Source organism: Poecilia mexicana, unplaced genomic scaffold (assembly GCF_051168715.1).
Source record: "Poecilia mexicana isolate PSO_F unplaced genomic scaffold, ASM5116871v1 scaffold_20, whole genome shotgun sequence".
Lineage (NCBI taxonomy): Eukaryota > Metazoa > Chordata > Actinopteri > Cyprinodontiformes > Poeciliidae > Poecilia > Poecilia mexicana.
Genome location: NW_028263389.1, coordinates 7029828 through 7052944, shown reverse-complemented (window position 1 = coordinate 7052944; position 23117 = coordinate 7029828). Strand labels below are relative to the sequence as shown.

The following is a 23117-nucleotide window of genomic DNA, read 5'->3' as shown; positions in this document are numbered from 1 at the left end:
TTTCTGCCACAGCTGTTCTACATCACCTCTGATTAGTTCCTTATTTTCCACTCCTGCCTCAGTATTTAAGCTGTTTTTTGTTTTTGTTCACTCAGATTCTTCCATCATACCTCATTTTGACAACATTGTATATTTGTTAATATGCATTTCAATAATTAAAATCAATTAAATCAATCATGACTCTGGCTCTTACCAGCTTCATCAGAAAATTAAGCACCAATGATCAGTTTTATTTATTGTTTCAAAGAATCTTTACAGAAAGTGATAAAGCTAATGAATTACATCTTAAGTGCAAATTTTAAAAAAAGAAAGAAAAGACATGGAAAAAACACCAAAAATGCAAAAAGAGAACATATGCAGCAAGAACAAAAACAAGAAGTGTTCAGAACTACGCACAACAAATTCTGAAACCTGTCACAGATAAGTGATGAAAGCGTTATGTCCTGTTACACAAGAGTACTAAACTTCATTCTGCATGTATTACATCAACACCTTTATGAAAGCATGATAAAGAAATCATCCTGTGTCCACACCTGTTAGCTAATGCTGTAACTGCAACAATACTTTGTACAACATCCGACACAGAAATTTCCGTTCAGGGAAATATGAGAATTAAAAACCTTAGGCAAAGAGTAAAGCTTTTCAACCTCACATTATGGAATATATCACATTAATGCTTTTTGCTGACAGCAAAAACATCGAGTGCAATTGTTAAAACTAACTTTTAAAAACAACCCACTTCTATTCATAAGCAGAAATTTTACATTCAGCAGGACTTCTGCTTCACACGTACATCCTCTTTATTTTGTAACAATTTCAGATCTCTTTTATAACTCAGTGATCCACCACAGGATTAGTATTTACCTCATTAATATCACACTTAATTGCAAAAAAAATAAAGAAAATAATAAAAATAGTAATAATAGTAATAATAATAATAATAATAATAATAATAATAATAATAATAATAATAATAATAATAATAATAATAATGACGTGATGGACTGGTGACGCATCCACAGTGTATCCAGCATTTCACCAACTGCCTTTGCAGATAGAAATAAGTTTATTGAAACACAGACATTAATTCATTAATTATTGGACAGATAAACTGGGTAGATAGAAATGAATCCTCTCTCTGAAAAAAGCCTTGGCATCTTTGCATCTTCCTGGTCTCCTTGAGGCTCATGATGCTGTAGTCGCCATCACACTGTTGACATAGGTTGGCTCTTCTGTTTCCTGTGGAGAGAAAAAACAAACTATATTTTACATTAAATGTAGCTCAAACTGTTTCAGAGGAAATAAAGGCTGGTCTCATTATTTTCAGTCTCACTGGATTCCCAACTAAAAACACAAAACACTATATTTGTCCTTTAATGAGATGTTAAGTTGTAGTTTTGTGGTGATCGTCTGAAATTTGGTTGTGAGTTTGATTCCAGCTTCCTTTCATCATATGTTGAAATGTCTTTTTGTAAGATTGAACCCTAAGTTACCTAATGATCCTGTGCATCAGTGTATGGATGTGTTTGAGGGAATGTAACTCACTGTAAACTCTAAGTATTTTATATCTATGCAGAATATTCATCATTTATGGTAAAGAACATGAGCTGATGATAAGGACACTGGATTATCATTTCTAAAATCTTTTGACATGAAACGAAAGTGTTTTTAATCAAACCTAACATGTATATTTTAGATGGTGCCTGAAAATTTTTTGTATTTTTTGTTTGTGTTTGGATGCAAACAATGAACTCAGTTAGTTTACCTTCTTTGGTTTCTTGGAGAATCTCAACCAGCTGAAAGAAAAAGAAATATTTAAACACCAACATCTAACAGCAGCTGCAAAGTATCAAATCACAGAAGAGAATCTCACCATTCAAAGCTGATGATGCTAATGCAGAGCAATACAATGCCCAGGATCTTCAATATATGAAGGATCTGGAATTCAGATGATCGATTATCTGTAACAAGAAAGTATATTCAGTAAATCCTCATAATTATTTGTTACTATAAAAATTTAAAAAAGATCTAAATGAATGTTTTGATATTTAAAATGTGGTTTGTAAACCTATTTCTGAACTGATTAGTTAAGATAAAACAGTATAAAATCTGACACACAAAACAAATGGAATCATCCTAAAAGAAAAAACATGACCAGATGAGTGCAAGTTAATGTGCTACCTTTAATAGCGACAAGAATCACAGGTGATTTTTGTTGACCCAGATGATTTATAGCCACACAGTGAAATTCTCCTCCATCAGTAACACTGAAGTTGTAAATCTTCTCCACAGAAACTTTAAAGGTTCCATGTTTGCTGTTCCTGAACCAGGTGAATCTGGGTGGAGGTTTGGCTCTGCTGGAGCAGCTCAGCTCCACCCAGCTACCTGCTGACACCAAACCTGATGGACTGATGGATGCTGAGGTGTTTTTAGGAGCATCTGAGGAAAATGAGACACATGAACTTTATTGATCACAAACAGCTGAACCATGACCTGCTGACAGGATCACTTACATGAAACACTGAGAGTCACTTCTGTCTCTGCTGTCTTGTTTCCTCCAATCACAGGATATCTGGCAGAACATCTGATGTTGTATCCATCATGTGTGTCTGACAGAGTGATGGTCTCCTGGATTTTAGTTGTAAAGGTTCCATCTGTGTTTTTCTCTGTTTGTCTGAGAGAGTCTTGTTGGAGATTCCAGGTGAGTTGAGGAGGTGAGTGTGGACAGGGAGTGAAAGCTGAGCAGGTTACAGTGACAGACTGATGCTCCTTCAGGTCAGAGGGAACATTAATGCTGGGACTCTGAGGAGAATCTGGGGTTTCACATCAAATAGATATTTTAATTAGCTAAAACTTCCAATCTTCAGAAAATGACTAAACAGTTGTTAAAAAAAAGAAGAAATATCCAATCACTGTTTTCCTCAACTTCAACCAAAAGTTCTTAAAATGGATCCATTAGCATTTATCATGAATAAAGCTGAAGACAAAATATATTTTTTTATAAATTTTTAATCCACCATTATTAATTAATGTTTTTGTACCAATCATAATTACATAATTTGTGTAGCAGCCTTACAGAAGAGTCTTTCAAGACAAATGAAAGCGATGTTCTAACATTAAAATGAAACACTGAGGAAGATCAAATGTTCTTGTACTAAACCTAAATTTTGAATATTCATCAGAGCAGCAATTATATTAATATTATGCTACATTAAAACAAAAATAAAATCTTACCTTTAATTGTTATTTGAAGAGGATCAGCACAAGCTATTGCTCTAAATGGATAGTTTTCAATTCTGAATAAATATTTGTCTGCATGACTTGTTGCTAGATTAGGAAACAGAGTGGTGCAGTTTTTCTCTTTCAGGTTTCCAATTATTTGTAGTTGATAGGTTTTAACTGAGCCGCTGCTGTTGAAAATAACATTGTTTGGAGCATTGCCACCTTTTATCCAAACTCCATAGATACTTCTGCTGCTGTTGAACTCAGTATTCTCTGTCTCATAGGTACATGGGATTTGCAAACAAGATCCGGTCAGAGCTTCCATGTTATTTGGTGTAGTGATCCTGAGGGCTGGTTTAACACCATAACAGTAATCAGCCAAATCACCTGTAAACCAGAATAACAATGAACATAATCTGAAGTAAAATCTGCCTGTAGAGAAAATTCATAATCCACAAACTTCATTTCAGTTTTACTATGTTACATGTGAAGCCTTTAAACAAAATCAGGATCCAACATTTCTGACTACAAATTATTCATGTGTTCGCTCCAAATAGAAGAGAACAAACATCTCACCTGGAAGAAAAAAGACACTCAGTAAGATGTTGACGACCAGCATGTTCTCAGTCAGAGCCGCCATCAGAGTCTTATCTGGAGAAGATTTCACAAGTCTTTTATTTATTTATTTATTTATTTTATTTATTTATTTTTACAAATAAAGTCCATTTTAGGTAAAGTTTGTATAATGTTTGGAAATGAATTAATACTGCCTTTTATAAAGTATAAAATAAAGAATAACTTACCTTGCCTTCAATACAAGTGGAAGTCGACTCAAATAAAAACATGCCACAAAGTCCATTTAAAAGTCACAGTAACGTAAAGATGTTCTTACCCAATCGATATAAAAGAAAAGCAATGACACAAAATTGCTCCAAACCAGGGAATGTGTAAATATCATCTAGTGAAAAGAAAATCATGCGGACTCCTCTGTGCCGATGTCTTGTGAAATCAAGCAGCTGTGTCTTTTGTTCCTCTTCTAAAAGAGGGTGTCGGGTGATTTTTGTGTGATTGTGCTGCTGAAATAATTTCACATTATAGCAGATTCTCACTGCACTGTAAAAAGAATTTAGTTGAGCCAACTTAATTGACTTGCTTTATTTGGTAACAAGTAATTCAATTAAGTTGATCCAACTCAATTTACTACGTTTTTTTTTTTAGGTTTTTGTTTTTTTAACTGAATTCACTAAGTGTGATTAAAATGACACATTTAAGTCAGTCTTACTCAAATCCTTTAGTTTACTTCAAACAAATAAGGAAACTAATAAACAATCTCTTCTTTACCGGGACGTTTTGACTCAGGCAGCCTTTATTTGAGAATGGTTATTAAGGATTGTGGGTAATGATAGAGAGGGAAGACATGCAGGTTCGATTCCGGCCTGATGACCTTTGCTGTCTTATTTACTAAGATGGAGAAACTATTTTCTTCTTTCAGTGTACATTGAACTCAGTTGTTTCAAATAAAGTCAAAATGAAAAGGTCGTTTAAGTTAATTAAATTCATTTAAGTTAGTTAGATTTGTAACTTTTAAGTTAATTGAACAGAAGCAAAGTAAGTTGTCATCAGTAAACCAAATGAATAAAGTGAGATTAATGTCAATAAATCCATAAAATGAACTACAGCCAAAAACACTTTTTATAGTGTAATACATAGAGCACAGAAAAGAAGAAGCACTGCAGTTTGTGTTCTGTCTCTTGTAATGAGAATAAAAGAAGAACAAGAAAAAGAAGAGGGCTTTTTTTTTTTTTTTTTTACTAATGCCTTTATTTGAAACAGGCAGATATTTATCTACATCTGAAGCATTACTTGCTTGGCAGAGAACAAAGTGTATAAAAATAAAGAGTATATGTTTCCCTGACTTCCCTTTGCACTTATTTTTACTGCGAACAGTCCTGTGTGCACATATTGTTTTTTTTTAAGAAGTAGGTTTAGATTTCCACTCAAATATGATTTAAAAAAAAAAAAAAAGCGAGGAAAGAAGGAGCTTTTGATACATGTGTCCACATAGCTGAGCTGACTTCAGATCTGTGCAACTTATGTGTGGTGTTACTTGTGACTAATAACAATAAAAGATATGAAAATATGAAAAACAAACCATATTAAAACTGTGAGGTTCTGATTGTAATATTCACCATGAAAACATTTAGGTCAAAATGATTTAAAACAAAACTATATTTTGAAGTTAAAAGTCAGGAGTATGTTTTACTTTGCATGTTATATACCAATAAATTTATTATCTGTGTTTTTATTTGTTTGTTTTGTATATCTGCCATATATATAAATAAATGTGTCCAGACCTGTTGGCTATTGCAACTTCCAAACATTAACATTTAAAAATATCCTGCTCTGATGTTTTCATTCAAGCAAATATGTTTTGACCTTTAAAATCTTAGTTTGATCTCCTCAATTTGGGATAATATGGCATATTAATAACAAATGTTTCTGACATCCAGTTCATACTTGTTTTACAAAAGTATAAATACGTATTATTGTTATAATTATCATATTTACATTGCATGTTTTACACCTGAAATTGAAAGAGACCTCTTTTTTGACACAGCAATCCACCAAAGCATTAGCGTTCTCCGTTAGTACCGCAGTGAATTGCAGAAAAAAACTATCAAGAAATAATAAGTGATTTCTAAAGCACAATGAATGGGGATGTGATGAACTGGTGACGCGTCCACAGTGAATCCAGCTTTTCACCGGCTGGTCTTTGCAGATAGAAAATAGCTTCTTGACACACAAACTTGAACAATTGGATAGAAATAAATCTTCTTTCTGACAGAGACTTTGACGTCTTCTTAGTTTCTTTGTGGCTCATGATGCTGTAGTCGCCATCACATTGTTGACATAGATTGGTTCTTCTGGTTCCTGTGGACAAAAACAACAAAATGTATTTTACAGTAAATGTACTTGAGCTCAAACTGTTTCAGAGGAAATAAAGGCTGGTCTCTTTATTTTCAGTCTCACTGGATTCTAAACTAAAAACACAAAACACTATATTTGTCCTTTAATGGGATGGTAAGTTGTAGTTTTGTGGTGATCGTCTGAAATTTGGTTGTGAGTTTGATTCCAGCTTCTTTTCATCATATGTTGAAATGTCTTTTTGTAAGATTGAACCCTAAGTTACCTAATGATCCTGTGCATCAGTGTATGGATGTGTCTGAGGGAATGTAACTCACTGTAAACTCTAAGTATTTTATATCTATGCAGAATATTTATCATTTATGGTAAATAACTGCATGAGTTAATGATAAGGACACTGGATATTGACTTTAACCATTTCTAAAATCTTTTGACATAAAATAAGTGTTTTTAATAAAACCTAAACCGAGTGTTTTAGATGTCGCCTGAACAGTTTTTGCTGTCTTAATTGTGTTATAATGCAAACAATGAACTCAGTTAATTTACCTTCTTTGGTTTCTTGGAGAATCTGAACCAGCTGAAAGAAAAAATAATATTTAAACACCAACATCTAACAACAGCTGCAAAGTATCAACTCATAGAAGAGAATCTCACCACTCAAAGCTGATGATGCTAATGCAGAGCAATACAATGCCCAGGATCTTCAATATATTAAGGATCTGTAATCCAGATGATCGATCATCTGGAACAAGAAAACCAAAGAAGTAAGTCCTCAATATTATGTGTTACTGCAAATAATTCAAATTGGATTTTTAAATTTTATTTTTTATTTTTTTTACTTTAAAAGCCAAATTCTAGTTGTCTATTCTAATAGAGTAATTCTTTATAAACATGACAGAATGTCAATTCTGACACATGATGCAACATATGGATTACCCGAAAAGAAAAAAATGACAAGATGAATCTCAGTCAATAATACCAACAAGAATCAGAATCTCACAGGATTTCTGATTCCCCAGATCGTTTGTAGTCATACAGTAAAACTCTCCTCCCTCAGTAACATTGAAGCTGTAAACCTGCCCCACAGATACATTAATGGTTCTGAGTGCCAGAACCATAAAAAGAGACATATTTGCATTATTTGTACAATGCTTTGTCTTTAATTTAGTCATATTTAGGTTAATATCAGTTCATGTCAGCTTTATTGTGAAATTTATTTTTATTTTGAAAAGCATACTTCCTGTTCCTGTTGAGCCCTACAGAAAAACACTGACGGCAGAAGGATTGCATAGGCGCGGAGCCGTGTATGCTGTGTAATTTTGGGAACGGAAGAAACGTGATTGTATGGCTGATTTTGTATTGCCATTTTTTTAGTTGCATTTTTTTTATAGATAAAAAATTTTTGTTGTTAAATTCACGGTTTTGCACATGTCCTTTACTTGATGGACTGATGGATGCTGAGGTGTTTCTAGGAGCATCTGAGGAAAATGAGACACATGAACTTTATTGATCACAAACAGCTGAACCATGACCTGCTGACAGGATCACTTACATGAAACACTGAGAGTCACTTCTGTCTCTGCTGTCTTGTTCCCTCCAGTCACAGGATATCTGGCAGAACATCTGATGTTGTATCCATCATGTGTGTCTGACAGAGTGATGATCTCCTGGATTTTAGTTGTAAAGGTTCCATCTGTGTTTTTCTCTGTTTGATTGAGAGAGTCTTGTTGGAGAGTCCAGGTGAGTTGAGGAGGTGAGTGTGGACAGGGAGTGAAAGCTGAGCAGGTTACAGTGACAGACTGATGCTCCTTCAGGTCAGAGGGAACATTAATGCTGGGACTCCAAGGAGAATCTATATTTAAACATTAGAGCAACAATTTAGAAACAGAAGATATATTCAGACACACTGGTATTTCTTAAATAAATTACTAAACAGTTTAAATGGTAAAAAGCCTTTACTTCTATAGCACTTTATCTAGTCCAGAGGACTCCAAAGTGTCATTCACACACTGATGTAGTCACAGCTGCTGCAGGCAAGGTGGGTGAAGTGTACCACCCAAGGACACAACTGACATGACTGTAAGTCCAACATCGCCACCAAGCACCATGTAAGCCCTATTTGCTTCAAATTTACTGTAGAGTGGACAATTGATCTAGAGAAATGTATTGTTCCTCAATTAAGAAAAATTCATCTAAGACAGAAGGAAAACATCCAGCCACCATAGTAAATCCAATTTCATTCAGTTGTCTATTCTGGTTGTATTGTTTGAGTTGTAATCACACAGAAGGGTTTGTTGAAAGTCTTTGGAAAGAAACTTGAACCTTCTAGCTTTACAAATTCACAGGAAAATCAGCAAGCTGTGCCTAATATATCATTGTGACCATAGGCTCACAATGATATATAGAGAAAAATATGATCTTACCTTTAACTGTTATTTGAAGAGGATCAGCACAAGCTGTTCCCTTGTAGTCACCGTTCTCAACTCTGAAGTAATATTTGTCTGCATGACTGGTTTGTATATCAGGAAACAGAGTGGTGCAGTTTTTCTCTTTCAGGTTTCCAGTGATATTCAGTGAATATTTGTTAATTGACCCACTGCTGTGGAAAATAACGATGCTTGGATTGTCCCAAAAATTTACACCACCTTTCATCCAAACTCCATAGATAGTTTTACTGCTGTCATAATCAGGATGATCTGTCTCATAGGTACATGGGATTTGCAAACAAGATCCAGTCAGAGCTTCGATGTTATTTGGTGTAGTGATGTTGAGGGCTGGTTTACCACCATAACAGTAATCAGTCAAATCACCTGCAAAGCAGATCAATAATAAACATAATGTGGAGCAAAATCTGCCTTTAGAGAAAATTCATAATCCAAAGAACTCCAGTTCACTTGTATCATGTTACAAGTTGAGCCTTTAAACAATATCAAGATCAAATATTTCAGACTAAAAATTATTTTTTTACATCTTAACTTGAAAGGAAGAGAACAAACATCTCACCTGGAAGAAAGAAGACACTCAGTAAGATGTTGACTGTCAGCATGTGCTCAGTCAGACTCTGATAGACCTTCATCTCTCAAACTGGAGAAGATTTCAGGAAAACCTGTTAGTTTTCAGTTTTTTATATCAAGGTCACTATTGGATAAAGCTTGTTTTGTCATTGGTAGTAAATTAAAATTGACCTATTAAATAAAGAAGAGTTAACAGACCATACTGTACTTGGAGTAGGTTCAAGTGGTCAAGTCTTCAAAGCAACGACACACCGCAAAGTCAAGTAAAATTAACCGCACTATGTTCAGCTAATATCACAAACAAAAGTTTCTGTAAAAGTCACAAAAACTGTACAAGTTATAAAGATATTCTTACCCAATCAACATAGAGCTAAACCAATTAAGCAAATTTGCTTCAAATGAAGAAATATGCAAATATTTCCTGGTGAACAGAAAATCAGAAGAGCAACTTCTCCGTTTGAAAGCCGGCGTTGTGTGAATGCCAGCAGCTGCTTTTCTTCCTCTTCTGTAAAAAAGGATGTCAGGTTCACAATTTGATTTTCAGGATGTGTTTTATTGCGTATTTATTTTACCTCACCGAAGCCCATCGAGTGTTTATAATAGTTTGAATATTAAGACAGGGATTAAGTGGAGGATTTTATGCAAAAGGTTCTTAGTTTCTGTTAGTTATGAAATGTTTGTTTTCTAAAACTAAATCCATATTTTCTTTCAAACACTCAAATTTAGTGTATTAATTATTCTGCTTTGAATGTTTTTTTCTGGATATTAATATTTTTACACTAGTTAATTGATTGAGATTTTAAGATTGGGATTCCAATGTTACACTGGGCATGTTCCAATGTCCAGTACTTAAAGATTGCTGACAAATTGATGATAAAAAAACATAGAGCTTACTGATAGTTGTGGCAAATAGTATCTTCATTAGCAGCTGCAGAATACCAACAATAGCTTTTCTTCATGAAACATTGGAGCTACATATCTCACTGGTGTCGAGAAACTTTAAACAAAGACAAATATGTTTGACTGTAAAGAAAACAATTTTAAAATTAAAAATTACAATACTTTTACTTTAGACACGTGTCTGGAAACTCCATTCACTGGTTGATCGGTATTTCTGGTTACTGTTACAGCTTGAAAACTGAAGAACACTCCAAGCAAATCAGAGAAAAAATACTGAAAAGTATACGTCAGGAGATGGAGACAAAAAAATCTCCAAGGCACTGGATTTCAGTTAACTCAATCATCAAGAAATGGAAACAAAGTGGCTAATGTGTAAATCTGTTTAGATCAGGCTAATTACATCCTCACAAGGAGAAGGAGGCTAGTGAGAAATGTTGATACCTGTTACCCAGAACGAGTTAAAAGCTTCAGTAGCTCAGATGGAAGAGTCTCACAAGTCAAAGCTTTATGACAGAGAGGCGATGAGAAAACCACTGTTGAAGGAACTTATAATTATATGATGATGCTTCGGTACTTTTTTTGTTCTTCTACAACAGTAAAATAATTCACGCAGGTTCATCATGTTTCCTGCCTCCATCTCAGCAACAACTGAGCTCCCAGATGCTTTGACGCTCTCGTACAATAAACGACAGCAATTCCTGATGCCGTTGTGAGGAACTGGCATATCGGAACAAGTTTGTGCTATTTTTTTCGGCACTGGAGGCCTTTATTGGAGACAACAGAAAGGAAATGGGCCAAGAGGAACTTAAAAACATGGACCTAGCTTGTCTCAACAACAGCTAATATGTGATCTCATGTCAACTGACATGACTAATTTTATATGTTTGTTGTTGTGTACCAAGTTGTCCCGTTTTTTTTTTTTCCACAAGATTATTTCTCCATTGACATATAGCACAGAAAAGAAGAAACCTTACAGTTTGTGTTCTGTTTTTTATTTTTTATTTTTATTTTTTTACTTGTAAAGTGAAGAAAGAACAATAAAATAGAGGAAGGCTTTTTGTCAATCCCTTTATGTGAAACAGGAGGATGTACATGTGGCTAAACCTTAATCCTTCCTTGCTTGGCAGAGAACAAGGAAGGACAATAAAGAGTAGAACCGGGTATTACTTCCCTTTGCATTTTTACAGTGCACAATCTCGTGTGTACAGATTGTTTTTTTTTAAAGGAAGTTTAGATTTCTACTCACAAATCTACTAAAAAGAAAAGCAAGGTAAGAAAAGTAAGAAACACGAATCTACATAGCTGAGCTGACTTCAAATCTGTGGGTTTGATATTAGGAAAAGTCACTGTGTGTGACTGATTAAATAATGTAAAGGTAACTTTGTTGTTTAATCCAATGTGTAAGTAACCGAGAAAACAAATGTCTGTTCCAGTTTCTTTCGTAAGATCTCTTAGCATTTGCTTCATTTCCTGATAAAACCAAGTGTCTGTTGTGTGTCGTTCCGTTTTCAGTTCACACCCAACTTCTGTTATTCACGGTCACGAAGATGTTCCTCACACTTATCATTTACTTCCTCGGAATAAATAACTTTGCTTGTGAGATTTTATTTGCTTAGTTTAGTTTGTATTCCTGCAAACTAAACTTAAGAGCTGTGACTTGTTTTCAGAAGTCACAGGTCTTAAGGCTGCCATTTAGAAACTCAGGGGGGGGAAATATGTATTTGTTGCTCCCAGGTAAAGCAAATAGGATGAACAGCAGTCTTCATCAGCCAATGGCGTACGAGTTAACGTAAAGACTAACACAGACCATGTAACACTGATGAAATGTATTTTGTCCCACTGTCTTCGTTCAAATCTGTTGGGTTTCAGGCATATGCAGTTATAATCAGTAAATTTGAATACTATTATAAACAGCATCAGGAATCACAGTCTTGTAACCTTACAGGAGGCAGTTCGTATATGGAGAGCGAGAAGTTTGATCAACATTAAGAGGAAGCTGTCATCCAGGACGACATATAGGATGAAACTCAGTCACGTTCAGACACCGAACGGGCACCAGATGAAATGCAGCGTTATCATTTTCCTTCCGCTTGCTGCCTGGCGTTTCTGGAAACCGCGTCGGCTTGTTTTCTGTCTGAAGGCGGCCTGCTCTTCCTGTTTTGCAGGCAGAGCAGCGCTCTCTGGCCGTGGACTGTGCCAACGAAAATGCTGGAGGAAACAGCGGCACCCAGCTGGAGCTCGGCAAGGCGAGGGAACACAGATAAAAGGGGCAATGGTTAAAGCGGTCAGATACTGAGAGGTTTCCTGTCTCTGCACGCTGATGCCGTGTAGAAAGTATTTCCCTCCAAACCAGTCGTATCTGATTACATGGATACTCAAAGCAAAGGAATGTGGGCACATTGATACTTTTCTTAAGCGACACTTCTGCCCTACGTAGCAAATTCATCTTGTCTTTATATATATATATATATATATATATATATATATATATATATATATATATATATATATATATAATAGCAAGGAAAAGGAACTCTGGATGTTTTAAAGAGGCTGGTCCAAGTTTGTAAACTACCTTCACATCAAATTTTAAAAAAAAAACTAAAAGCCGTTTCAGAACACTGGAAATTTACATTTGACAGATACAAATATTTTGTCACAAATATTTAGTTTGGAAACATTTCAATACATTTTGCCATTTGGAAGTTTTTGTTTGCTTTAAGTCCAACATTTATCTCTTTTTTTAGGTCATAAGATTTTATGTTTTTTTCCATTGTTTTTATTTCTATTGTGCTTTGCTTTTATCTGATTTAAAGAACTTTGTGTTGCACTCATTGTGTATCAAGAGTCACATTGATTGATTGATTGATTGATTGATTGATTGATTGATTGATTGATTGATTGATTGATTGATTGATTGATTGATTGATTGATTGATTGATTGATTGATTGATTGATTGATTGATTGATTGATTGATTGATTGATTGAAATTGCGGTGTTGTGTAGACTCTATTCACCGTAGCCTCAGTTATTCCAAACTTAAATATTGCTCTGACCGCGGATGTGAATGTCTTGAAGCGATTTGCTGACTTTTGAAGTCCAGCAATTCAGATCTGAATTAAAAGGTCCTTTGTTCTGTTTCCACTGTTAAATCTTTTTCATGTTGCGATTGCATAGATTGAAATGCAAGCGTTCGACATTCTCTAAACTTGAACTTTCTGAAACCTCTGAGAAAACAACAGTGGCGATTGAACTTCCACTAAGAAAGAAATATAATGCAGATGACTTCAGCTGAGACTGACAACAGTTTGGCACAAACCGGCTTTGTTTTTTGGGGGGTTTTTTTGTTTTGTTTTGTTTTTTTAGCTTTTAAGGATTGCTTTCAGTTTCATTCCAGAGATGAACAGGAAAAAAAAGGTTTCGGCAATTTTTTTCTTGGAACAATGAAAAGAAAGGAGGCGCTTTCTCCCCTCTTTCTTCTGTCGGCTTATGAGAATTTCCAGCCTCTGCATGCTCACTTTTTTTCTCTTTTGTGCAGCTTGATGGGCTCCTGTTACTAAATTACTGAGGGCCACAAAACAAAAAAATGCCAGTAAAAAAAAAAAAAAAAGAAAAAAAAAGTCTGCACTTTCAAGTTAATAACCCAACATAACAGCACCCCAGGGAGTCGGTGATGGGTCCTGGGCAGATAGCTATGCTTGTGGTAATATGAATTCTTTGGCAATAGCTAAGAGTCACCCATAGAGAGAGCTCTCAAATCTGTGGTATGAAATTGATATTTCTCTAGGGGGGAGTGTGCAATGGATGCTGAAGGCTTTCTGACTCTGGCAGCTTTAGAAAAAGGAGCACTGGGTGGCATATAAAAGCAATTGACTGAACGAAAAGTGTTGGATATTAAATATCCCACCTCTCGCTATAAACGCCAGCATTTCCTTATTAGTTGAGCACTTAATTTTTATTTTTTATTTTTTTCAACGTAAAAGCAACTTATCTTTGCGCCTGCTTTCGTTTCAACAGGCCGCTTCGCCGACGTAATGCGTCGGCTCCGTTTTCCTTCTCGGTCCAAGAAACACAGATAAGAGTCCAGCAACAACAAACACCTTACTCGGTCAATCACAGACTAAACAATGGCCAGAGACGATGTGGAGCGCAGGTTGTCATCGGCCGGTGGCTACCACCAGCAGCAGCAGCAGAGCTTGTTGTCGTCTGGATTCCTGACCGCTCTGAGGAATGTCTGGCTTCGATGCCAGCCACATTCCTCCTCCGTAACGTTGATTTTTCCTTGTTTTCATTATCAGCCAGGTATTTTGGGTGGGGGGGATTGTATCTCCGTTTGACCAAAAAAAATAAAGAATAAAAAATTGTTGCAATTAAATGCAGCTGTTATCTCAAGAGATGACGTTTTTCAATGGCGCACAGCTGTACTGTGTAAGAGGCATTTGTTATTAGTAACACAAATCATCCTGGATGGATAAGTTTGTTCAACACCTACTTCTTCGGAGCCATATGATAAGTTTTTTCAGCCTGTAGCTAGTCGTGGTTATCAGTTTATGTTTTGTTTGTTGCTATGTAAGTGCATACACACCAGCCAAATGTAAAAAAGAAAAAAAAAAAACCTGGTTGGTGGGAGAGGAACTAATGCAAAAATAAAAGCATAGGATGAACAAACCTTTAGTTTATGTTGATTGTGACCTTTCACCTTCAAGGACTCTGCTCTTCTGCTCACTTCATCTGACTGCATTTTATAGTTTAGATGAAATTGTCCCACATTTATCTGTTAGCTTATTTAGATCATAAGCTGATTCGGATTTAGTTTTTGTACCTTCTTGCTTATATATAAATAAAAAAAAAAAAACATCAGTGTTGACGCTAAACACCTGCATAAGCACTGACTTTCAAATGCTGTAAAACAAGTTCACATCAGATGTTATTTTTTTTCTTCAGTTATCAAATCATTGCAATAGTTTTGCTAGATTCCTCTTCTGATTGGCTGGTTTGTGCGTGGTGATGGCTCCTCTCCCAGAATTTTCTGCTGCCTGGAGAAGCGTCGTTTTGGAAGACATGGACTTCACAAGGGGGCCTCTCAATATACCCTGTCAGGGAAATTATTAATTACTAATAAACTGTTGGTTTTCCATGATGGTTTTTTCATAAACAAATATATCCAAATCCTCCTTTTTCCTTAAAGTCCACTTAGTAAACCGTTGGAAAGGTAAAAATCCTGCTTTGGGTGGAATTTTTTTTTTTTTTAAGTGAAACTGATAAATGAACACAATTAACTTTTAAAGTAGCTAACACCTGCCTGTTTGCTTGAAAACTTGTGGACATGGTAGAGAATTATATACATATATATATATGTATATATATATATATATATATATATATATATATATATATATATATATATATATATATATATATATATATATATATAAATTACAAAAAATGATTTTTAAAAAATAGTAGAAATCACAGGTTAATTGACAGCCAAAACTTGTTTCCTGGCGTACGTCTCCCTGAAAATGTTCCAGACAATCTGTGTATAATTTAAAATGCTAACTAGCACTTTGCTGCAGCTTTTCAACAGCTAACAGGAACTCCAAGAATGAATGATGAGTAAAAGTATTTAACATGCAAGAACTTCTTCCTTTTGAGCCTATGATTTGTCATCAGTCTAAACATCGTAATATAAGCATGCAGATTTTTGCCGTTTCATCAATCTGGCAGTTTGTGTAATTCACAAAATGGCGACATGCCATTTCAGTTTCGCTTGATGTAAGTCGCAGATCTTTTCCTTGAAATTAGGTTGTTTTTTTTTTTCACTTTGTGCTTCGCATTTATGAAAGAGAAACCCGATCAGCGGACTGATGTAAATGTCTCAAAGTAATTTGTTAAACCAAGGGGGGTTTTTTTATGCTGAACAAACTGAGAAGAAGAATCTCATCTATTAATCCTCTTGATGACTTAAAAATAACTTCCTCCCAACCCCACCATGTCTTGATTTACATCTTCTGTCTTTTAAATTTCTGCGCAGTGTGAAGCGCATCGCATGACTTACAGTAGGTCCAGTTTTGGTGGAAAACCAGTCCGCCTGAGTTTTTTTAGATTCGATATTTATAACTCATTGCCTGGGGATCGCTTCGAGGAGAGAAATCATGGAACAGGAAGGAGAATGATACAGTATAAAGAATGATTCAAAGCCTCGATGTAGTGGGTGTCCACCTATATTCGCTGATTGAACCAACAGATATTTTACAGTAAAAGTTCTCCAAAGAACAAAAAAAAGAACACAAGGACTTTTCAAAGCATACCTTTTGTCTGTATCATCAGGTGAGCGATATGTTTAAAGTTTAGCTGCACCCGCAGATGTTTTTAAATGCCAATTTTTTTTTTTTGTTTTAGTACTGTAAATGTTCTATGAAATAAAGCTATAAAAGTAAGGATGGTCTATAAATTCAGCTACGGTTCTTTGTGAGACGGCACAACATGTGGTCTCCAGATTTGGACGTGATGTTTTGCAGCCAACATTCTTTACAAATTGGCCCCACAGTACTGTCACCTTAAATCCATTTGGGTGACGAGAAAATCCATCTCCTGACATGTGCCTTTGAATGTCGTTCTAATGCAAACCTTTCAACAAGATCCATAAGTTTGCAGGGGCTGATTTCATTCGAGGATCTAAGTAAACTGGTCAAGTCTAAGCAAATACGACGCAGCTCAAATGATACAGATGTCTGAACGGGCTGTAAGCGCGAGAGTAAAATTCTAGATTTAGTCCAATTTTTAACTTAAATGGGAAGAAAACGTAGAGACTACATCTAAAAGCTAAGCGTCAGTGCCCATTTTGTGCCGTTTTGAGTTGTTGAACTGGAATTTAACATTGAGATCTCCAAGGAGATCCTAATACCCCACCTGCCTCTGCCCCCTCCGGCCCAATAAATCAGTCAGTTATTCTTTTACAAGCCTGTGACCATTCGTGAAACAGAAATTCCCTGCTGTGGTCTGCAGCTAAGAAAACCATCCTGACTGACAGAACAATGAGAGGCAAAGGAGGTGGATGAACAAGGTGTGGGCATTAGTGTGTGTGTGTGTGTGTGTGTGTGTGTGTGTGTGTGTGTGTGTGTGTGTGTGTGTGTGTGTGTGTGTGTGTGTGTGTGTGTGTGTGTGTGTGTGTGTGTGTGTGTGTGTGTGTGTGTGTGTGTGCGTGGGTGTGTGTGTGTGTGTGTGTGTGTGAGACTACACGTTTTTCTGTTTTTTTGTGGGGTTTTTTTTGCTTTTTCACTTCTGCAGAGACTGTATGAGATTCTGTGTATCTCAAGTCCCTGAACCCCCATCTGAATGAAAGGTCAGCCTCTCATCCTGACTTTCTCCAGGGAGGCCCCGCTTTTTGGCAAAGGAATGCCTGGGAGTGGACTTCTTAAATAAAAGGCAACGCTCCTGGCGGGCTGTGGACAGCGCTTGGCTTTTTCTTTTCATGCTTTACCTCCCTTGTGTCTCGGAACCCAAGTGGGCTTCTGCCTTCGCTGCTCCATCGTTTCAGGCGTAATGGCTTTACCTTGAGGCTGAGGGGGAAGGATGCAGGGGGAGGGAGGGCACTGAGCTTAATACTGGTCAGTAAGATGCCAGGGTTGAGCAATAAATGTTATGGCTGTGTTTTTTTTTTTTTTTTTTTTTTGTTTTGTTTTGTTTTGTTTTGTTTTTTTTTGTTTTGGGATTTTACTTAAAAATACTTTTTTCCCCTTTTTTTTTTAGAAAACTTTATTTTTTTATATTTACTCCAGTTATTTTTGTCTGATATTGAAATTTGCTTTTCAATGTGAACATTTAAAAAAAGAAAAAGAACAATCTGTAAAGAATATATATTAAAACAACTTTTCCCAGCAATGCATTTCTTTTCAAAGGATTTTTTCAAAACAGAATGAATGTATTCGAGGTAACTTAATTGTTTTACAAAAGTTTTAGTATCATAATATGCTGGTCCATTTTTGTTGTTGTCTTGTTTCTTTTTTCACACATTATACACAGAGACAACATGTAATGAGGTTGCTGTATGTAAATAATCATACTCACACATTAACTAAGTTGAGTACAGGTTTTCGGTTCGCAGTCTCGTTTCTCTGTCAGCCGAGCAGCAATTTCCTCCCAGAGGCAACTTGTTTATGCTGCAAACCGACTTAAAAGAAGAGCCAGCCCAAGGCATAAGCAAACTAAGCGGCTGCTTAGGGAACCCCAGACCTTTGGTTCCCTCCATAAATGCTTGAATATCAACTTTTTAGATTTTCTAAGAGATGTTAAACATTTGTTTACTGATAATACTATTAATATATATATATATATATATATATATATATATATATATATATATATATATATATATATATATATATATATATATATATATATATATATATATATATATATATATATATATATATATATATATATATATATATATACATACATATATATGTACTTTTTTTAATCAACATTTAAATGTAAGATTTATTTAACAAGGTGTAAAGAGTAATCTTCACAGTTTGATTAGCTGTTGTCATAGCTACAGTCTGATGCTATGAGTTTAATCTCTCCCAGACTCCAATAAAATCTGTACTGAAACTGTTAGCGAGGCTGATGAGGGGCCCCTAAATTGTATTCTGCTTAGGGGCCCAGACAAACCATGGTTAGAAAAAAAAATGGAAACAAGTCTCTGTTGGAATCTTCTTGCCACTTCTCTTCCAGAAATCTTTTTAATGCAATATCTCAGAGGCTGCTCTGCAACCCTGAACAGCTCTGGATGTTTAAGCAGCCAGTAGATATATAGAAAAGGAGCAGAAGGCTAAAGTAGAAAGACTTTTCTGAAAACATATAAAGAGTAAAAGTGGAACTTGGTAATGTTATGAAGGGTAAAAATCAAACTGAGGGAACAGTGGAAAAAAATGTAAGCCTTATTGCAGCATGTAAAATATAGAGAGGGGGGGGAGGAAAAAGGAAGTGAGAGGGAGGAACAAAGTTGTGGAAAAAGGATGACAACAGAAAAAGAGATGGAAGAGAAAGACACAAAAAGAGGAAGACTGGTTCCTGGGCCGCACATCAAAGCAGGTCAGCAGCAGAGGCTCCAAGCTGGTCCTCCCAGCACCTGCTGCTGCCCCGCAGCCAAGGAAAACACATCATTCTAACAGACGCACAGCTTAATGGCTTCTGTGGAGAGACCTTTACCGGCTCCGTAACTGTCTCTGCAGACTCTGCGAAGCTGCAGCCTACACAGAGAAATACACACACGCACACACACACACACACAAAAAAAAAACCCCTCTCACTACCCCGTTCACTGCTCCCGCAGGGTGACACATTCAGGACGAGATCGCACACAACCCCGATTTTCCAACGTGTGATCCATCTGATCGCTTTATCACACCGGCCGGCTGAATCGTGGATGAACCCAAGCACCTGTCAGAGTCATAAACTCTCCCACGTCAGAAACATGCATCCAGTCGGTCCCACGTTTACAGTAAAACATTATCGCCGCGGTTTCGGCATCGCGACCCCCGTCTGTCCCCTCAAACGCCAGCGCTCTCTTAAACCGAACCGCCTGGGCCCCGGGGTCACCGTCGAGGCGGAGAGAAAAATCCGGCTCACAAAAACAGTAAACATCTGTTTTGTGACTTGGCCACAACACGCTGGTAATGTCAGCCTGAGCTCAACAAGGCTGGGCCCCTTTCTGAGATTTTCCATGAGAGCCAGCAGGAGCGCAGCAACTAGGTGACAGCATCTGTAATTACTTGATTTTTTTATTTTTTTATTTACATTTTCTTTTTATTTTTTATTTTTATTTTTTAAAAAGATGACAAAATCAAAACAAACCTCTCTGCAACGACAGCACGCACTTTTGAAGTGTGCCGCTCCCAATCCAGAACGAATAAAACGTCAGTCCTTATGCATGACTTTTACTCAGGCAAAATGTAGCCTCGCTGGTTATTGATGACATTTATGGCTCGCCTCATGTGAAATACTGTCTGCTTAAGTTTCACTTCAGAGTGCTGTAGCTTCAGGCCTACATGGCAGCTGCCTGATTTGTGGGCTGTCAGAAATATTTGGATGCATCGTGGTTGCAAGAGGAGTCCCAGCATTTTCTTTTTCGGGAACAAAACAGCATGCATCGCATTCATCCCCATAAGGAAGGCCTGCTTTCTGCTTCAGAAGCTCTCTCACACCGAAAGGATCGGACATGGGATGAGTAGGACCTTGTCACATTATTTGCTTTGAAAGAGTATATTCAATTGCAGTGCAACCTCTAGCAACGTCATTCTCTGTCCTACCATCACAAAAGCAAGCTAGAAGCTTCTGGGAATCTTTTTGACTTTTATGCTTTGGTAAAGATTAGACTAAGATTAAGATTAAGCTCTTTAGCAAGCAGAGAAATCCAAGTGGCTCTGGTGTGAAACAGTGGGTCGTTATTTGAAAAGGTGCCTAAGTACGACCACTCAGGTCTGCTGGTTCTGGTTCTGCTCTGCATCCCCAGAACCAGAACCTAACATGGAGAAGCAGCATGCAGCTTTTCTACCGCACAAATCTGGAACAAACTTCCAGAAAACTGCAAAACAGCCGAAACACTGAGCTCCTTTAAATCAAAGCTAAAATCCCACCAGTGTAGAGTTGCTTTTGACCCACAGTCACTGGAACATCGATCAACATATATGACGTGTATTAATGATCTGCATGATGGCACTCGACAAAATGTGATGTTTGTTTTTGTTGTTGTTCTTTCTTTTAATACAAATATACCCATAAAAGTACATCCAATCTCTGTTCCTCCTCCCTTTTTCTTCTGTTTTCCTGCCTCATCAAAGCCTCTTTCACATTTTGGTCGGTTCCCCCTGATGGTTTTCCCAGCAGGAAGCGGGTCTCTGACAAAGAAAGCTCTAAGCCTACAAATGTCTGCAAAGCGCAGGCAGAGGCAGCTCCTGTCACCACCTACAGTGTCTCTCCTCGAGGGGCCGCTATGAATATGCATCAAAGTGCGCCGCCGTGTCGGTTCTTTCTGCGGCCTGGACAAATGCAAAGAGGAAGACGCAAACAGGACAGACAGCAACCTGGTCAGCTGCCGATTAAATGGCAACTAACTCTTAAAGAATGTCAACTTTTTGGAAATCTTCCATGTTGCACTTTAAAGGCGTAGTAGTAGAACCTCAGCACCCATTGGGGGGAAAAAAAAAAGGGACAATCTTGTGGTAATCGAGAGCACCCTCTTAAACGTCTCACATTATTCCCTGCATTTTTTTTTTCCTGCTTTAGCTGCTTTCCCACCTCGTTTTGTTTTTTTTTTCAATTTCCCTTAAATATACAGTAATTTTATTTCACTTTGCATTTTCTCTGTTATGCTTTATCCACTTGTCACTTTCCTACACCCACCATCCGCTTCGTAGCCACCCAGATGAGGACACAAGGTTTTCTCTTTTTTTCCATGCTTTTATGTTTTATTTTTTATTGGAGTGAGTGATTCAGTCCTGTGGAAAAGCCCTTTCCCTTTTTGTGTGTGTGTGTGTGTGTGTGTGTGTGTGTGTGTGTGTGTGTGTGTGTGTGTGTGTGTGTGTGTGTGTGTGTGGGTGTGTGTGTGTGTGTGTGTGCGTATGTGTGTGTGCGTGTGTGTGCGTGTGTGGGTGTGTGTGTGTGTGTGTGTGTGTGTGTAGGTGTGCGTGTGTGTGTGTGTGTGCGTGTGTGTGTGTGTGTGTGTGTGTGTGTGTGTGTGCGTGTGTGTGTGTGTGTGTGTGTGTGTGTGTGTAGAACAGGTGCTTGTTGCAATGGGTTTCAGCTGTCTGGAAAAGAGATCGGTTCACCTCTGCTGGTCACATCCTGAGTGCTGGTTATGATATGGCTATGATTCTTGTGTTGCTACTGGAAACACTGCTGACTTTGGACAGTGTGATGTTCAAAAATGCGGGAAAACAGTATTATGGCACAAAGACACATGCTGGGTGGTGTTGCAAGACGTGGCGATGTTTAAACCAGGTTATAAAACAATTTCCCAAGCCTTGGAGAGCTCTCAGAGTATTTTTCAATCCACCGTTCAAAAAGGGGAAAAACATGGACACCCACCGAAAACTGACATAGGCACAGACTTTAAAGGTTGCTCTACAGACTGGCAGGGATGTCTTTCATAGTGACCGTAGGTCAAAGGAATGTTTGTCATGTTTTGGCACCAACCAACCAGAAAATGGCATCAAACGTAATCTTTCAATATGAACCACTCAGGACATTTCCATAGTGAACACTCCATCGCCTCAGATACTTAAAACCACATTATCCTTCTCCTCGGTCAGTGGCTCTCTTTCGGTTCTCGCTTTCACCCCGTTTACCGCCTGCCGGCTCCTGCACCTTCGGCTGCAAACTTCAGGCCGTGAAGAAAACAAACATAATGGCCTCGGTTCCCTGGAGTCCATTCGTCTTTCCCTTTCCCATTGCACCAAGCTACGGCTGGCCTGGCATGGTGCCTCGCTACCAACAATGGGTAACCAGTAGACACCCGCAACTATGTGACCTCCTCTGTAGCGGGTCAAATGTAAAATATGTCAGTGACACTTTGGCCGTACTTACCACAGCCATATAAGACATGCTGAGACTAAATAGTGGGGTGTGAATGTGGGCTTGCTGTGGGAACAATAGAGCCACTTTGGGGGACTTGGGTTATTTATCATGTAAAAAGATAGGAGGGTATAATTCTCATATGATTTCAACCTCCAATTGACTGCGTGTGTGATATTTGTGTTTTACTGTGCAGTCTGAGACTGGAATGTAAGGAACGGTCTGTCTCAAATGGGGGGCAAGGCAATATTTTTTATATAAGAGCCCAAATAAACTTTAAGTGGGTGGGAGCTCCCATTGGACCAGCACCTTTGTGTCAGAGCAGAGGACTAAATCAGGGCAGGAATATAATATGCAAGCAGTCATAACAGTCAAAAACACTTTTCCAAGTCGTTTGAAAAAATAAAAAATAAAAAGGAGTCCAGGCGGCTCTCAGTTTGTATTCTCACTTAATGACACAAGCAGGTGTTGAAACA

At 37.3% G+C, this 23117-nt stretch overlaps 2 protein-coding genes across 4 annotated transcripts; both read right to left on the bottom strand.

Annotated features, from left to right (window-relative positions):
• Positions 1-209: 209 nt before the first annotated feature.
• LOC148153342 (sialic acid-binding Ig-like lectin 10) lies at positions 210-4863 on the bottom strand. 2 transcript variants are annotated; one of them, XM_088001571.1, is made up of 7 exons: positions 3799-3869; positions 3235-3609; positions 2514-2813; positions 2182-2439; positions 1874-1961; positions 1766-1796; positions 210-1239 (listed from the first exon to the last, which is right to left on the bottom strand). In XM_088001571.1, exons 1-7 carry the CDS (start codon positions 3860-3862, stop codon positions 1186-1188), a joined length of 1170 nt encoding a protein of 389 aa, XP_087857697.1. In that variant the 5' UTR covers positions 3863-3869; the 3' UTR covers positions 210-1185. The 2 variants fall into 2 exon arrangements, with proteins under 2 accessions (XP_087857697.1, XP_087857696.1); XM_088001570.1 differs by lacking the exons at positions 210-1239; positions 1766-1796; positions 1874-1961 and adding an exon at positions 4026-4863 and having other exon boundaries at positions 2406-2813; positions 3799-3873.
• Positions 4864-5014: 151 nt separating this feature from the next.
• LOC106907969 (sialic acid-binding Ig-like lectin 7) lies at positions 5015-9631 on the bottom strand. Of its 2 annotated transcripts, XM_088001554.1 has the most exons (7): positions 9517-9631; positions 9151-9231; positions 8571-8957; positions 7700-7999; positions 6802-6889; positions 6694-6724; positions 5015-6153 (listed from the first exon to the last, which is right to left on the bottom strand). In XM_088001554.1, the coding sequence occupies exons 2-7, from the start codon at positions 9221-9223 to the stop codon at positions 6100-6102; spliced, it is 933 nt and encodes a 310-aa protein (XP_087857680.1). In that variant the 5' UTR covers positions 9224-9231; positions 9517-9631; the 3' UTR covers positions 5015-6099. The 2 variants fall into 2 exon arrangements, with proteins under 2 accessions (XP_087857680.1, XP_087857681.1); XM_088001555.1 differs by lacking the exons at positions 5015-6153; positions 6694-6724; positions 6802-6889 and having other exon boundaries at positions 6965-7999.
• Between the last annotated feature and the right edge of the window lie 13486 nt (positions 9632-23117).